Source organism: Oncorhynchus gorbuscha, unplaced genomic scaffold (genome assembly GCF_021184085.1).
Source record: "Oncorhynchus gorbuscha isolate QuinsamMale2020 ecotype Even-year unplaced genomic scaffold, OgorEven_v1.0 Un_scaffold_4929, whole genome shotgun sequence".
In the NCBI taxonomy this organism is placed as follows: domain Eukaryota; kingdom Metazoa; phylum Chordata; class Actinopteri; order Salmoniformes; family Salmonidae; genus Oncorhynchus; species Oncorhynchus gorbuscha.
Genome location: NW_025748845.1, coordinates 2,501 through 20,000, shown reverse-complemented (window position 1 = coordinate 20,000; position 17,500 = coordinate 2,501). Strand labels below are relative to the sequence as shown.

Genomic DNA, 17,500 nt, shown 5'->3' with positions numbered 1-17,500 from the left:
CAACAACATGACAAATTGGGTTGTAGTGTATCAAACATCGAACATTAGGATTTATGTTCTTTATTACATGTTTTAAAATAAATAAAAATATAACTAGGCAGTCAGTTAAAAAGAACAAATTCTTATTTACAATGACGGCCTGCCCCGGCCATACCCGACGCTGGGCCAATTGTGCACCGCCCTTTGGGACTCCCAATCACGACTGCATGCGATGCAGCCTGGATTCAAACCAGGGTCTGTAGTGATGCCTCTAGCACTGAGATGCAGAGACTTTAGACCGCTTAGGCCACTCGGGATATTAGGTATTGAATGTTGAAAGAAATAGGTTGCAACTTGAAATATAGTTTTTTTTAACGATTAAATAGAACCGCTGGCATTGAATCATATATTTGGTTTCAACAAATGTACTTTTGATTTTTCAATTTAGAAAAAAACAAACATATTTACTTGCAACCAATTTAAGAGACTTTTTTAAAGACACATTTTGACAGTGTAGTACATACCACTAATACAATGCATCAACGTTTTCTGTTTTGCTGTAAACTATATAGTGTGAGAATTATAGAGGAGAGATTAACTGAAGCCAACGATGGCGACGCCTGATGTCCGACGCTGTCTGTTTGTGTGTGTGTGTGTGTGTGTGTGCATGTGTGTGGGTGTGTCTGTGTGTCTGTGTGTGTGTGTGTGTGTGTGTGTGTGTGTGTGTGTGTGTGTGTGTGTGTGTGTGTGTGTGTGTGTGTGTGTGTGTGTGTGTGTGTGTGTGTGTGTGTGTGTGTGTGTGTGTGTGTGTGTGTGTGTGTGGTCGTACCTGCAGTCCGATGGGGCCAGGTAGCCCAGGGAATCCTCTGGATCCTTCGTCTCCCTTCTGGCCAAACATACCCTGCTGACCCCTGGGTCCTGACTCACCATCACTACCCTGGAAAACAGAGGTCAGAGGTTAGATGTCAAGAGTTGGTGGAATCAGTACCTTATTCTAGCTGGAGGCCTGATAGGAAGTGAGGAGCTGAAATGTGCTGACTTAATTAATCTGTGGGAGCACCACATGGCTACATGGTAGATAGAGACAGAGACAGAGAGAGATACAGAGAGAGAGAGAGAGAGCAAAGAGAGAGAGAGACAGAGACAGAGAGAGAGAGAGAGAGAGAGAGAGAGAGAGAGAGAGAGAGAGAGAGAGAGAGAGAGAGAGAGAGAGAGAGAGACAGAGAGAGAGAGAGAGACAGAGACAGAGAGAGAGAGAGAGAGAGAGAGAGAGAGAGAGAGAGAGAGAGAGAGAGAGAGAGAGAGAGAGAGAGAGAGAGAGAGAGAGAGAGAGCGAGAGAGCGAGAGAGAGAGAAGCGAGAGAGAGAGAGAGAGAGAGAGAGAGAGAGAGAGAGAGAGAGAGAGAGAGAGAGAGCTGAGATAGTGAGTAGGTGGAGGCTGAGGACTTGTGTTGTGTTGGGTTGCATTTAGGGGGCAGGAATAGGCAGAATTCTGTGTTTTGGATCTGACCTGTGGAGATCTGAGTTAGTAAGGGTACGCCTAACCTGCACCCTATTAGCAATGTAGTGCACTTCTTTTGACCAGAAGCCTATGGGTAGTTATGCACTATAAAAGGGAAGGAAATAGAGTGTAATTTGAGATATGATAGTTTTGCTTGGCCAGAACAACAGCCCAGTACATGGAGGACTGTGGAGTTTGGCTTGTGAGACTAGTGTAGAGGCTACTGCAGGATTGAGACACCATGTAGAGGTTTGAGAGACGGTTGCTGTTTCAAGGGAACAGTCTGACTTTAGCTAACTATTACAAATCTCTTCTCAGTAGACACAGCTTAGAAAGTCAGGTACAAATGTGTATCTACAGTTCTCTTAAAGATGTTCAGGGGCTTATCTTTCTGTGTTTTAACATGCTAAACATATATTCTCTCTGTAGTCTCTCTGTAGTCTCTCTGTAGTCTTGTTGTAGTCTCTCTGTAGTCTTGTTGTAGTCTCTCTGTAGTCTCTCTGTAGTCTTGTTGTAGTCTCTCTGTAGTCTCTCTGTAGTCTTGTTGTAGTATTTCCGTAGTCTTATTGTAGTCTCGCGGTAGTCTCTCTCTAGTCTTGTTGTAGTCTTATTGTAGTCTCGCGGTAGTCTCTCTCTAGTCTTGTTGTAGTCTTGCCCTAGTCTTGTTGTTCTACTCTCATACAAGACAACGGTAGTTTTGATCTTGGGCATTTGGGTACTAAAGAAGATAAACCACTCCAACAGAAGTCACAGCTGAAGCCGGTCAGCTTTATCATGTGATATAATCAGATGTGGATCATATTTAGACTGGGAGTGCCACCTAGCTCTGCCAGTGTGTCTCAGTAGGCAGGTCATTGCCCCACCAGCCAGAGGCCTAGGCGACGTCTGTAAATAGAAACCTATTCCCCATGTAGTGGACTACTTTTGACCAGGGCTGATAGGATATAGGGAATAGGGTGCCAATTGGGATGAAGGACTAGACATTATCTAATAATTTGACAGATAATATTACTGTCCTGATGACCTGCAGCACTGAGCTGTGAAATGAAGAGAGTTAGTGTGACTATATTGGTGTTGGTGCGACTATATTGGTGTTGGTGTGACTATAATGGTGTGGCTATATTGGTGTTAGTGCGACTATATTGGTGTGACTATATTGGTGCGACTATATTGGTGTTGGTGTGACTATATTGGTTGGTGTGACTATATTGGTGTTGGTGCGACTATATTGGTGTTGGTGTGACTATATTGGTGTTGGTGTGACTATATTGGTGTTGGTGTGACTATATTGGTGTTGGTGTGACTATATTGGTGCTGGTGTGACTATATTGGTGTTGGTGTGACTATATTGGTGTTGGTGTGACTATATTGGTGTTGGTGTGACTATATTGGTGTGGCTATATTGGTGTTGGTGCGACTATATTGGTGTTGGTGTGACTATATTGGTGTGACTATATTGGTGCGACTATATTGGTGTTGGTGTGACTATATTGGTGCGACTATATTGGTGTTGGTGTGACTATATTGGTTGGTGCGACTATATTGGTGTTGGTGCGACTATATTGGTGTTGGTGTGACTATATTGGTGTTGGTGCGACTATATTGGTGTTGGTGTGACTATATTGGTGTTGGTGTGACTATATTGGTTGGTGTGACTATATTGGTGTTGGTGCGACTATATTGGTGTTGGTGCGACTATATTGGTGTTGGTGTGACTATATTGGTGTTGGTGTGACTATATTGGTGTTGAGATGCGACTATATTGGTGTTGGTGTGACTATATTGGTGTTGGTGTGACTATATTGGTGTTGGTGCGACTATATTGGTGTTGGTGTGACTATATTGGTTAGTGCGACTATATTGGTGTTGGTGCGACTATATTGGTGTTAGTGCGACTATATTGGTGTTGGTGTGACTATATTGGTGTTGGTGTGACTATATTGGTTGGTGTGACTATATTGGTGTTGGTGTGACTATATTGGTGTTGGTGCGACTATATTGGTGTTGGTGTGACTATATTGGTGTTGGTTGACTATATTGGTGTTGGTGTGACTATATTGGTGTTGGTGCGACTATATTGGTGTTACTATATTGGTGTTACTATATATATATATATTTTTTTTTAACCTTTATTTAACCAACAAATTCTTATTTTCAATGACGGCCTGGGAACAGTGGGTTAACTGCCTGTTCAGGGGCAGAAACGACAGATTGTCAGCTTGGGGGTTTGGACTCGCAACCTTCCGGTTCCTAGTCCAACGCTCTAACCACTAGGCTACCCTGCCGCCCCATATTGGTGTTGGTGTGACTATATTGGTGTGGCTATATTGGTTGTACTGTGTAGTTGTACTGTGTAGTTGCACGGTGTAGTTGTACTGTGTAGTTGTACAGTGTAGTTGTACAGTGTAGTTGTACTGTGTAGTGGTACTGTGTAGGTGTATGGTGTAGTTACACTGTGTAGTTGTACTGTGTAGTTGTACAGTGTAGTTGTACTGTGTAGTTGTACTGTGTAGTTGTACTGTGTAGTGGTACTGTGTAGTTGTATGGTGTAGTTACACTGTGTAGTTGTACTGTGTAGTTGTACTGTGTGGTTGTACTGTGTAGTTGTACTGTGTAGTTGTACTGTGTGGTTGTACTGTGTAGTTGTATGGTGTAGTTACACTGTGTAGTTGCACTGTGTAGTTTCACTTTGTGGTTGTACTGTGTAGTTGTACTGTGTAGTTGTATGGTGTAGTTACACTGTGTAGTGGTAGTGTGTAGTTGTACTGTGTGGTTGTACTGTGTAGTTGTACTGTGTAGTTGTACTGTGTGGTTGTACTGTGTAGTTGTACTGTGTGGTTGTACTGTGTCGTTACACTGTGTGGTTGTACTGTGTAGTTGTACTATGTAGTTGTACTGTGTAGTTGTACTGTGTAGTTGTACTGTGTAGTTGCACTGTGTAGTTGTACTGTGTAGTTGTACTGTGTAGTTGTACTGTGTAGTTGCACTGTGTAGTTTCACTGTGTAGTTGTACTGTGTAGTTGTACTGTGTAGTTGTACTGTGTAGTTGCACTGTGTAGTTTCACTGTGTAGTTGTACTGTGTAGTTGTACTGTGTAGTTGTACTGTGTATTTGCATTGTGTAGTTGTACTGTGTAGTTGCACTGTGTAGTTGCACTGTGTAGTTGTACTGTGTAGTTGCAGTGGAATAACAAGGGGTTGAGGGCTGAGCTGAGGGGTGACAGTTCGGGGTTGATGAGTTTGGTGAGAGTTAAAGGTGAATTAATACTCACGGCAGGACCAGGAGCTCCGATGACACCTTGAAGACCAGATGGCCCAGGAGGACCCTGCTCACCACCACCCGAAACAGAGAGGTTAACGACAGGGACAGAGACACAGTTAGCGACAGTGCCTTCACATGTTAAGCATACCTTTATCTGTGGTTACTTTTATGATTCTAAATGAGCTGTCCCCAACAATGGACAACCTTAAGGTCATTTGAGGCGACTGCAGGGCTGGCCCTAGCGAGAGATTTAGTTGGGGGGCCCCTACCTCGCACAAAACATTTTTAGTAGCCCACCCACTGGACTGGCAGTGGAAAGTTAGTTTTAAAGTACATTTTATGCAATTCAAAAAAATGTTTCCATGGAGTTTAGAAAATGTAGCAGTGTTTTGTCTTTTTAAAAGCAAGTTTTCTGTAATTCTATACACTTTGCCATGGGGCGAAAGAACATCTGGCATTTGTGCAACACATTTCATGCAATTCTACTCCCTTTTGCCCTGGGGCAGAGCAGTTTTTGTTATCCAGGTTTAGAGCTAATTTCCCTGCGATTATACACATTTTGACCTTGACTTTACACTATGTTAATATGATATCTGAGTGAGAGTGACGAACAAAATCAATGCGGGCTCCTGGGCACACGCTCTGCATGCCCGATGGGAATTCGGCCATGATTACCACAAGTTTAGATAGCCGGCTAGACAAATTTACCAATCAAGCATTTTTTGCCGACATGGACTAATTGAGTGACTGAAATAACATTACAAAAACTGCTTATGGGAAAACCACATTCGGGAATTGCATCTTGTGTATTCTACTATTCTTACTCTCAACAGGAAGTTGAGACTCCGACTGAATCCCCCCCCCGATCCCCAAAATATGTATTTTATTTTGGTCAGGGCCCCTCTGGGTGACTTCCGTGGATGTTTCCTCATCCTCCAGGTCTTTGCCAGTAAAGGCTTGTCTCTGATTTCGGGTGAAGTTTCTCTAGACGTTTCCTACTCGAGGAAACTTTGATGAGAACTCACCTGTTCCCCCCTTGTCTGCTTTGCTTCCCTTTTGGCCAGGCTCACCAACCTCTCCCTGGGACAGAACACACAACAACAGTTATGATAATGATACCTATACATCGTCTTTATACTGTATAGCGCTCGGACTCAAAAGATACTTGAAGTCCTATTTTATTTTAACTCCTCATAAAATCATTTCTGTCTAAGCTGTTTGTCAAGTCCAATATTTTCCAACTGTCACCTTTACTGAGATTAGGTGGTAAATATTATTTGTGGAAGATTTTAATTTGATTGGACAACAAAGACCTGGGTTGGTGTTTGCAATTAATTGATTACTTGGCTCGGTTTATCCCTCTATTGGCACTCCCACTGTCACGCTAACGCTATGGAGGACGTGACAGGGATCTGAAATGTGTGATGGGTGTGTGTGTGTGTGTGTGTGTGTGTGTGTGTGTGTGTGTGTGTGTGTGTGTGTGTGTGTGTGTGTGTGTGTGTGTGTGTGTGTGTGTGTGCGCACACGTGCATACAACTGCCTCTGCTAAAACATTTTCACACCAATCCATCACCATAACTTAACATGTCATCGACACAAAATAATATCTGCAATGTAACACTCCTAACCCATACTACACTACTGCACTATACTGTACAGTTAAACTACACTACTGCACTATACTGTACAGTTAAACTACACTACTGCACTATACTGCAGTTAAAGCTACACTACTGCACTACTGTACAGTTAAACTACACTACTGCACTATACTGCACAGTTAAACTACACTACTGCACTACTGCAGTTAAACTACACTACTGCACTATACTGTATAGTTAAACTACACTACTGCACTATACTGTACAGTTAAACTACACTACTGCACTATACTGCAGTTAAACTACACTACTGCACTATACTGCAGTTAAACACACTACTGCACTATACTGCAGTTAAACTACACTACTGCTATACTGCACAGTTAAGCTACACTACTGCACTATACTGCAGTTAAACTACACTACTGCACTATACTGCAGTTAAACTACACTACTGCACTATACTGCAGCTAAGCTACACTACTGCACTATACTGTACTGGTTAAACTACACTACTGCACTATACTGCATTTAAACTACACTACTGCACTATACTGCAGTTAAACTACACTACTGCACTATACTGCAGTTAAACTACTACTGCACTATACTGCAATTAAACTACACTACTGCACTATACTGCAGTTAAACTACACTGCACTATACTGTACAGTTAGACTACACTACTATACTGCACAGTTAAACTACACTACTGCACTATACTGTACAGTTAAACTACACTACTGCACTATACTGCAGTTAAACTACACTACTGCACTATACTGCAGTTAAAGCTACACTATTGCACTATACTGCAGTTAAACTACACTACTGCACTATACTGCCTGTACTATACTACACCACACTACTGCACTATACTGCAGTTAAACTACACTACTGCACTATACTGCAGTTAAAGCACACTACTGCACTATACTGCAGTTAAACTACACTACTGCACTATACTGCAGTTAAACCACTACTGCACTATACTGCAGTTAAACTACACTACTGCACTATACTGCAGTTAAACTACACTACTGCACTATACTGTACAGTACTATACTACACACCACACTACTGCTATACTGCAGTTTAAAGCTACTACTGCACTATACTGCAGTTAAACTACACTACTGCACTATACTGCAGTTAAACTACACTACTGCACTATACTGTACAGTTAAACTACACTACTGCACTATACTGCACAGTTAAACTACACTACTGCACTATACTGCAGTTAAACTACACTACTGCACTATACTGCAGTTAAACTACACTACTGCACTATACTGCAGTTAAACTACTACTGCACTATACTGCAGTTAAACTACACTACTGCACTATACTGCACAGTTAAACTACACTACTGCACTATACTGCACAGTTAAACTACACTACTGCACTATACTGCAGTTAAGCTACACTACTGCACTATACTGCGAGGTTAAACTACACTACTGCACTATACTGCAGTTAAACTATACTACTGCACTATACTGTACAGTTAGACTACACTACTGCACTATACTGTACAGTTAGACTACACTACTGCACTATACTGCACAGTTAAACTACACTACTGCACTATACTGTACAGTTAATCTACACTACTGCACTATACTGTACAGTACTATACTACACCACACTACTGCACTATACTGCAGTTAAACTACACTACTGCACTATGCTGCAGTTAAACTACACTACTGCACTATACTGCAGTTAAACTACACTACTGCACTATACTGCAGTTAAACTACACTACTGCACTATACTGCAGTTAAACTACACTACTGCACTATACTGTACAGTACTATACTACACCACACTACTGCACTATACTGCAGTTAAACTACACTACTGCACTATACTGCAGTTAAACTACACTACTGCACTATACTGTACAGTTAAACTACACTACTGCACTATACTGCACAGTTAAACTACACTACTGCAATATACTGCGGTTAAACTAAACTACTGCACTATACTGCAGTTAAACTACACTACTGCACTATACTGCAGTTAAGCTACACTACTGCACTATACTGCACAGTTAAACTACACTAATGCACTATACTGCACAGTTAAACTACACTACTGCACTATACTGCAGTTAAACTACACTACTGCACTATACTGCAGTTAAACTACACTACTGCACTATACTGCAGTTAAAACTACTACTGCACTATACTGTACAGTTAGACTACACTACTGCACTATACTGCACAGTTAAACTACACTACTGCACTATACTGTACAGTTAATCTACACTACTGCACTATACTGTACAGTACTATACTACCACACTACTGCACTATACTGCAGTTAAACTACACTACTGCACTATACTGCAGTTAAACTACACTACTGCACTATACTGCAGTTAAACTACCACTACTGCACTATACTGCAGTTAAAACTACACTACTGCTATCTGTACAGTTAAACTACACTACTATACTGCACAGTTAAACTACACTACTGCACTATACTGCAGTTAAACTACACTACTGCACTATACTGCAGTTAAACTACACACTACTGCACTATACTGCAGTTAAACTACACTACTGCACTATACTGCACAGTTAAACTACACTACTGCACTATACTGCACAGTTAAACTACACTACTGCACTATACTGCAGTTAAACTACACTACTGCACTATACTGCAGTTAAACTACACTACTGCACTATACTGCAGTTAAACTATACTACTGCACTATACTGTACAGTTAGACTACACTACTGCACTATACTGCACAGTTAAACTACACTACTGCACTATACTGTACAGTTAAACTACACTACTGCACTATACTGTACAGTACTATACTACACCACACTACTGCACTATACTGCAGTTAAACTACACTACTGCACTATACTGCAGTTAAACTACACTACTGCACTATACTGTACAGTACTATACTACACCACACTACTGCACTATACTGCAGTTAAACTACACTACTGCACTATACTGTACAGTTAAACTACACTACTGCACTATACTGTACAGTTAAACTACACTACTGCACTATACTGTACAGTTAAACTACACTACTGCACTATACTGCAGTTAAACTACACTACTGCACTATACTGCACAGTTAAACTACACTACTGCACTATACTGCAGTTAAACTACAGTACTATACTACATTACTGCACTATACTACAGTCCTATACTACATTACTGCACTATACTACAGTACTATACTACATTACTGCACTATACTACAGGGCCACAGAGGATGGTCTACAGTATTACCTTGTCTCCATCCTCTCCAGGGAGCCACAGAGGATCGTCTACAGTATTACCTTGTCTCCATCCTCTCCAGGGAGCCACAGAGGATTGTCTACAGTATTACCTTGTCTCCATCCTCTCCAGGGAGCCACAGAGGATTGTCTACAGTATTACCTTGTCTCCATCCTCTCCAGGGGGGCCTTGGGGGCCTGCAGGGCCAGGAAGACCAACAGGACCTTGAATACCGTCACGACCAGCTGGTCCCATGGGGCCTTTCTCTCCCTGTGGGGACAGGAGAGAACGAGTCAACATGTGGCCATAATAGACAAGAACATCTCTTATCCTTCATCCTCTTATATTAACACTACCAGATACAGTAAAAGAGTTTTGCGATTTTAAAAAGGCAGATATTGAAGTTATATGTCCAGGTGTGTGTGTGTACTCACCGGGCCTCCCTTCTCTCCGGCTGGTCCAGGACCTCCCTGAGGTCCGGAGCGTCCTGAAAGACCAATGGCACCTCCGGGACCGGCAGCACCTCTCTCTCCTGGAGAACCCTGCCAGCCAACAAAGACATCACCATCATCATCAACAACAGGAGCCAATCTTCTAGCACCTTTACTGCACAATACACAAGCATACTATTTAGACTGACGGTAATGTATTGGTCGTTATAAGTGGTATGCTAGTGTAACGGACATCAACTTGCATGGCGCGTAGCGCTTCCTCCTGATGCGGCTCACATCGATGCTCAAACCCAGGACCTCTGCTCTGCTAGCACACGTGACTGCCCTCCCGAAGCTCAAACCCAGGACCTCTGCTCTGCTAGCACACGTGACTGCCTTCCCGAAGCTCAAACCCAGGACCTCTGCTCTGCTAGCACACGTGACTGCCCTCCCGAAGCTCAAACCCAGGACCTCTGCTCTGCTAGCACACGTGACTGCCCTCCCGGAGCGTCTTACCAGTCAAGTTACAAAATTCCGTCAGAGCGTCGTGACGACACATCAATCTGAGGAGTACGTTTCATGCATTCCCATGTGCAGTAGTTTGGGATATTGGAACGAAGGCGAAGACTCAAAGTAGGAATTTATTCCAAACAAAGACTGGAACTAATGTCATGAAACGGAGACACTCTTTCAGCACCTCAGCTGTGAGTCAGTGTTTTCATTCAAAATGTCAGACAAAAAAACACGATCCATTATTACAGGATTCTTTTAAAGCTTCACCCTATTGACATTCCTCTATCAGAGACCATGAGTGTGTTTCTTTTGTATTTGATGGGGACACACAAGATTTCTATTCTAGTCCTAAAAGCGCCGACAGGGGTAAAAAAAATATCCTGATTTCAACCCCCTTTAAAAAAAATATATCCTGATTTCAACCCCCTTTAAAAAAATATCCTGATTTCAACCCCCTTTTAAAAAAATATCCTGATTTCAACCCCCTTTAAAAATAATATCCTGATTTCAACCCCCTTTAAAAAAAATATCCTGATTTCAACCCCCTTTAAAAAAAATATATGTCTGAAATGGTAGATCTTTGTTAAGATACTAGTAATAAAAAAAAACTAAAACATTTGACCAGGATTTCTGTGTTAATATGGAGGAATGAAAAATAATTCATATGTTGTATACTAGTCAATAGTCCACTTTGTGACAAAAGCACAACATTTTGGCACAGAGTTTGATTTGGCAGAGAGTTTGATTTGGCAGAGAGGTTGATTTGGTAGAGAGGTTGATTTGGCTGAGAGGTTGATTTGGTAGAGAGATTGATTTGGCAGAGAGATTGATTTGGTAGAGAGATTGATTTGGCAGAGAGGTTGATTTGGTAGAGAGGTTGATTTGGTAGAGAGATTGATTTGGCAGAGAGGTTGATTTGGTAGAGAAGTTGATTTGGTAGAGAGGTTGATTTGGTAGAGAGGTTGATTTGGTAGAGAGGTTGATTTGGTAGAGAGATTGATTTGGCAGAGAGGTTGATTTGGCAGAGAGGTTGATTTCTGACTTGTGTAACTCTTCCACTTGGCTGGTTTCTGTTTGTAATGATTTGTTTGCTGGGCTATGTTCTCAAATAATCGTAAGGTATGCTTACGCCATAAAGCTTTTTTTAAATCTGACTCCGATTCACAAGAAGTTCATCTTTAAACCTATGTAAAATAGTTGTATCTTTTCTGAATTTTTATAATGAGTATTTCTGTATGTGAATTTGGCGCTCTGCAATTTCACTGGATGTTGGCCAGGTGGAGGTTAAAATGATTTTTTGGGGGGGCAGAAATGCCTTCTAGAACATGTGAACTTTCATGTGCCTTAATAACAAACTTGTATGCCATCTGTAAATAGGAATAACATTGTCAATTTACGAGCCTAATTGGATTAGCCACAGAAAAAGTCATCAACCTTCCTGCTAGCCATGATTGGCTGAGATAATGAGTGGGCTGAACATGCCGAGAGATGAGTTTGGATTGGTCTGCCATGTAGCATGCTTCTGTCTATTTGAGCTGGTCAGTATGTGTAGGTAATCTTGTCTAACGAGGATTTATTTTTAAATGCAACATAAGTATTGCTCTCCACTTTCTGGAGGACCGAGTTTTGAAATCAGTGGAATTAGAGTATGATAGCTAAAGAGATGGAGAAAATGCCTGTCTCCAGATTACATCTTCAAACTAAGGGCAAACGTGGCATCTGTGACAGGGAGACATGTCAATACATAAATTATGTATTCGGGTAAGATAGTCTAGCGTTACGTGTACGATCTTATTATGCCATATGCTAGTTATAGCCTAATGTTAGCTAGCTAACATTGAACCTGGTTGGTTAGCTACCTGCAGATTCATGCAGGGTAGTAACGTCATGAGTTGGTATTATGGTTCATTGTTTAGCTAGCTAGCTTTCATGTCTTAACAAAATACTCCACTATGCAAGTATCTATTTCAATATAATGTTCATGATGTCACTGCAACAACTGTTGATAGACGTAGCTGGTAAATTCGCTCTGGCTATCTCTCGGTTCCAGAAACCGCGGGTAAGTCAGTCTAACTAGTTACATTTTCACATATTACACATTTCTAATTTTGACATCAAGTCTTTTCATTTTATGTTAAAGTGTACTGTTAGCTATGCGTTAGCTGGCTGGCTCGCTAGCTAACGTTACGTGTATGATCTTATTATTCGTATCTCAGAGACATTTGCTTTGCTAGCTATAGCCTAATGTTATGCAGATTCATGCAGGGTAGTAACGTCATGAGTTAGGATTATTGGTCTTTGTTTGCTTCGCTAGCTAACATTGAACCTCGTTGGTTAGCTACCTGCAGATTCATGCAGGGTAGTAACGTCATGAGTTGGGATTATTGGTCTTTCTTTAGCTAGCTAGCTACATGTCTTAACAAAAGACCATATGCAAGTAACCATTCCACAATCATCCGACTTCAACCCAAGTGAGATGGTTTGGGATGAGTTGGACAGCAGAGTGAAGGAAAAGCAGCCAACATGTGCTCAGCATATGTGGGAACTCCTTCAAGACTGTTGGAAAAGCATTCCTCATGAAGCTGGTTGAGAGAATGTCAAGAGTGTGCAAAGCTGTCATCAAGGAAAAGGCTGGCTACTTTGAAGATTCTCAAATATAAAATATATTTTGATTTGTTTAACACTTTTTTGGTTACTATGTTTTTTCATAGTTTAGATGTCTTCACTATTATTCTACAATGTAGAAAATAGTAAAAAATAAAGAAAAACCCTGGAATGAGCACAGGTGTGTCCAAACTTTTGACTGGTACTGTAGATATTTATAGTGTAATTGATATTTATAGTGTAATTGATGTGTCTATAGATATGTATAGTGTAATTGATGTGTCTATAGATATGTATAATGTAATTGATGTGTCTATAGATATTTATAGTGTAATTGATATGTATAGTGTAATTGATGTGTCTATAGATATTTATAGTGTAATTGATATGTATAGTGTAATTGATGTGTATATAGATATGCATAGTGTAATGGATGAGATATAGATATGTATAGTCTAATTGATGTGTATATAGATATGTATAGTGTAATTGTTTATCTACCACAGACACACAGATACTACCACAGACACGCAGTTACTACCACAGTCACGCAGTTACTACCACAGACACACAGATACTACCACAGACACACAGATACTACCACAGACACACAGATACTACCACAGACACGCAGTTACTACCACAGACACACAGTTACTACCACAGACACGCAGACACACAGATACTACCACAGACACACAGTTACTACCACAGACACACAGTTACTACCAAGGACACACAGACACGCAGTTACTACCACAGACACACAGATACTACCACAGACACACAGTTACTACCACAGACACGCAGACACACAGATACTACCACAGACACACAGTTACTACCACAGACACACAGACACACAGTTACTACCACAGACACACAGATACTACCACAGACACACAGATACTACCACAGACACACAGACACACAGTTACTACCACAGACACACAGTTGCTACCACAGACACACAGTTACTACCACAGACACACAGACACGCAGTTACTACCACAGACACACAGTTACTACCACAGACACACAGACACACAGTTACTACCACAGACACACAGACACACAGATACTACCACAGACACACAGACACACAGTTACTACCACAGACGCACAGATACTACCACAGATACACAGTTACTACCACAGACACACAGTTACTACCACAGACACACAGATACTACCACAGACACACAGATACTACCCCAGACACACAGACACACAGTTACTACCACAGACACACAGATACTACCACAGACACACAGTTACTACCACAGACACACAGATACTACCACAGACACGCAGTTACTACCAGACACGCAGTTACTACCACAGACACGCAGTTACTACCACAGACACACAGGCACACAGTTACTACCACAGACACACAGTTACTACCACAGACACACAGGCACACAGTTACTACCACAGACACACAGGCACACAGTTACTACCACATACACGCAGTTACTACCACATACACACAGTTACTACCACATACACACAGTTACTACCACAGACACACAGTTACTACCACAGACACACAGACACGCAGTTACTACCACAGACACACAGGCACACAGTTACTACCACATACACACAGTTACTACCACAGACACACAGAGACACAACCACAGACACACAGCCACAGACACACAGAGACACAACCACAGACACACAGCCACAGCCATACAGACACACGGCCACAGACACACAGCCACAGACACACAGAGACACAACCACAGACACACAGCCACAGACATACAGACACACAACCACAGACACACAGCCACAGCCATAGACACAGACACAGACACACAACCACAGACACACAGCCACAGCCATAGACACAGACACTGACACACAACCACAGACACACAGCCACAGCCATAGACACAGACACACAGTCAGACACACACACAAACACATAGGCACACAAACACAGACACACAAACGCAGACACACAGCAACAAACACACAGATACACAACCACAGACACACAAACGCAGACACACAGCAACAAACACACAGATACACAACCACAGACACACAACCACAGACACACATCCACATAGCCACAGACACAGACACACACACAAACACATAGGCACACAAACACAGACACACAAACACAGACACACAACTGCAGACACACAATCAAAGACACACAAACACAGACACAAACACAGACACAGACACACACAAACACAGACACACAAACACAGACACACAACTGCAGACACACAATCAAAGACACACAATCAAAGACACACAAACACAGACACAAACACAGACACAGACACACAAACACAGACAGGGGGGGCTAGGGTCAGTTTGTTTATCTGGAGTACTTCTCCTGTCCTATTCGGTGTCCTGTGTAAATCTAAGTGTGCGTTCTCTAATTCTCTCCTTCTCTCTTTCTTTCTCTCTCTCGGAGGACCTGAGCCCTAGAACCATGCCCCAGGACTACCTGACATGATGACTCCTTGCTGTCCCCAGTCCACCTGGCCATGCTGCTGCTCCAGTTTCAACTGGCCTGGGCCCTAGGACCATGTCCCAGGACTACCTGACATGAGGACTCCTTGCTGTCCCCAGTCCACCTGGCCATGCTCCTGCTCCAGTTTCAACTGTTCTGCCTTACTATTATTCAACCATGCTGGTCATTTATGAACATTTGAACATCTTGGCCACGTTCTGTTATAATCTCCACCTGGCACAGCCAGAAGAGGACTGGCCACCCCACATATGCTCTCTCTAATTCTCTCTTTCTTTCTCTCTCTCGGAGGACCTGAGCCCTAGGACCGTGCCCCAGGACTACCTGACATGATGGCTCCTTGCTGTCCCCAGTCCATCTGACTGTGCTGCTGCTCCAGTTTCAACTGTTCTGCCTTATTATTATTTGACCATGCTGGTCATTTATGAACATTTGAACATCTTGGTCATGTTCTGTTATAATCTCTACCCGGCACAGCCAGAAGAGGACTGGCCACCCCACATAGCCCGGTTCCTCTCTAGGTTTCTTCCTAGGTTTTGGCCTTTCTAGGGAGTTTTTCCTAGCCACCGTGCTTTTACACCTGCATTGTTTGCTGTTTGGGGTTTTAGGCTGGGTTTCTGTACAGCACTTTGAGATATCAGCTGATGTACGAAGGGCTATATAAATAAATTTGATTTGATTTGATTTGATAACTGCAGACACACAATCAAAGATACACAAACACAGACACAAACACAGACACAGACACACACAAACACATAGGCACACAAACACAGACACACAAACACAGACACAGACACACAAACACATGCACTCGAACACCCACACCATGTTCTGACTAAACACAACACACACATCTCCCTACAGCTGGACGCCGACTCGGCTGAGAAATCGATAAAGGGAAAAATCTAATTGCTTGTGTGCGTGAGCGTGAGTGTGCGTGTGAGCGTGAGTGTGTGTGTGAGCGTGAGTGTGTGTGTGAGCGTGAGTGTGTGCGTGAGCGTGAGTGTGTGTGTATGAGTGAGTGCGTGAGTGTTTGTGTGAGTGTGTAGGAACTTTACGGAGTCATACAATTAGAGGTGAATTTCTCTGACATTGTTGTGATAAACAAAAATGTATTTTCAGGATATCCAGCCGTCGCTCAGCACTCAGTGTCTCCTTTTCATAAGAATCTCCGCACATTCAGAACCCTCAGAATCGGAATGGTTTCCTTTGTTCAGAAGTGTATTATGCATGCCATCCATTCTCACATTGGAACACTAGAACATGACAATGCTTCAAATTGAACACTCATTTGTTCTAAGAACCCCCTTAGTTCCATTATGCATGCCATGCATATCCCTCCTCTCCTCTCTTCTCCCTTTTCTCCTCTCCTCTCCCCACTCTTCTGCTCCTCAGCTCCTCTCCCTCTCCTCCTCCAAAGCTGCATGTCTGTCATTCAAACCCGTAAGAGATTCTATTCTCACCTTCCAGACAGTCACACCAGATAGTCACTCCACTCCAGACAGTCACTCCAGACAGTCACTCCAGACAGTCACTCCACTCCAGACAGCCACTCCACTCCAGACAGCCACTCCACTCCAGACAGCCACTCCACTCCAGTCACTCCATTCCAGACAGCCACTCCAAGCAGCCACTCCAGACAGCCACTCCAGACAGCCACTCCACTCCAGACAGCCACTCCAGACAGCCACTCCACTCCAGACAGCCACTCCAGACAGTCACTCCACTCCAGACAGCCACTCCAGACAGCCACTCCACTCTAGACAGTCACTCCACTTTAGACAGCCACTCCAGACAGCCACTCCACTCCAGACAGTCACTCCACTCCA

The 17,500-nt window shown here is 42.6% G+C and overlaps 1 protein-coding gene across 1 annotated transcript in view; it reads right to left on the bottom strand.

Annotated features, from left to right (window-relative positions):
* Window positions 1-17,500, bottom strand: part of LOC124028866 (collagen alpha-2(IX) chain-like) — a gene marked incomplete at both ends in the record, with an annotated part of 25,480 nt that overhangs the window by 7,055 nt on the left and 925 nt on the right. The window contains 5 exons of the mRNA XM_046340779.1: window positions 809-916; window positions 4,751-4,804; window positions 5,766-5,820; window positions 9,780-9,887; window positions 10,052-10,159. Coding sequence (XP_046196735.1) covers window positions 809-916; window positions 4,751-4,804; window positions 5,766-5,820; window positions 9,780-9,887; window positions 10,052-10,159 — 433 coding nt within the window. The remainder of the gene's footprint in view (window positions 1-808; window positions 917-4,750; window positions 4,805-5,765; window positions 5,821-9,779; window positions 9,888-10,051; window positions 10,160-17,500) is intronic.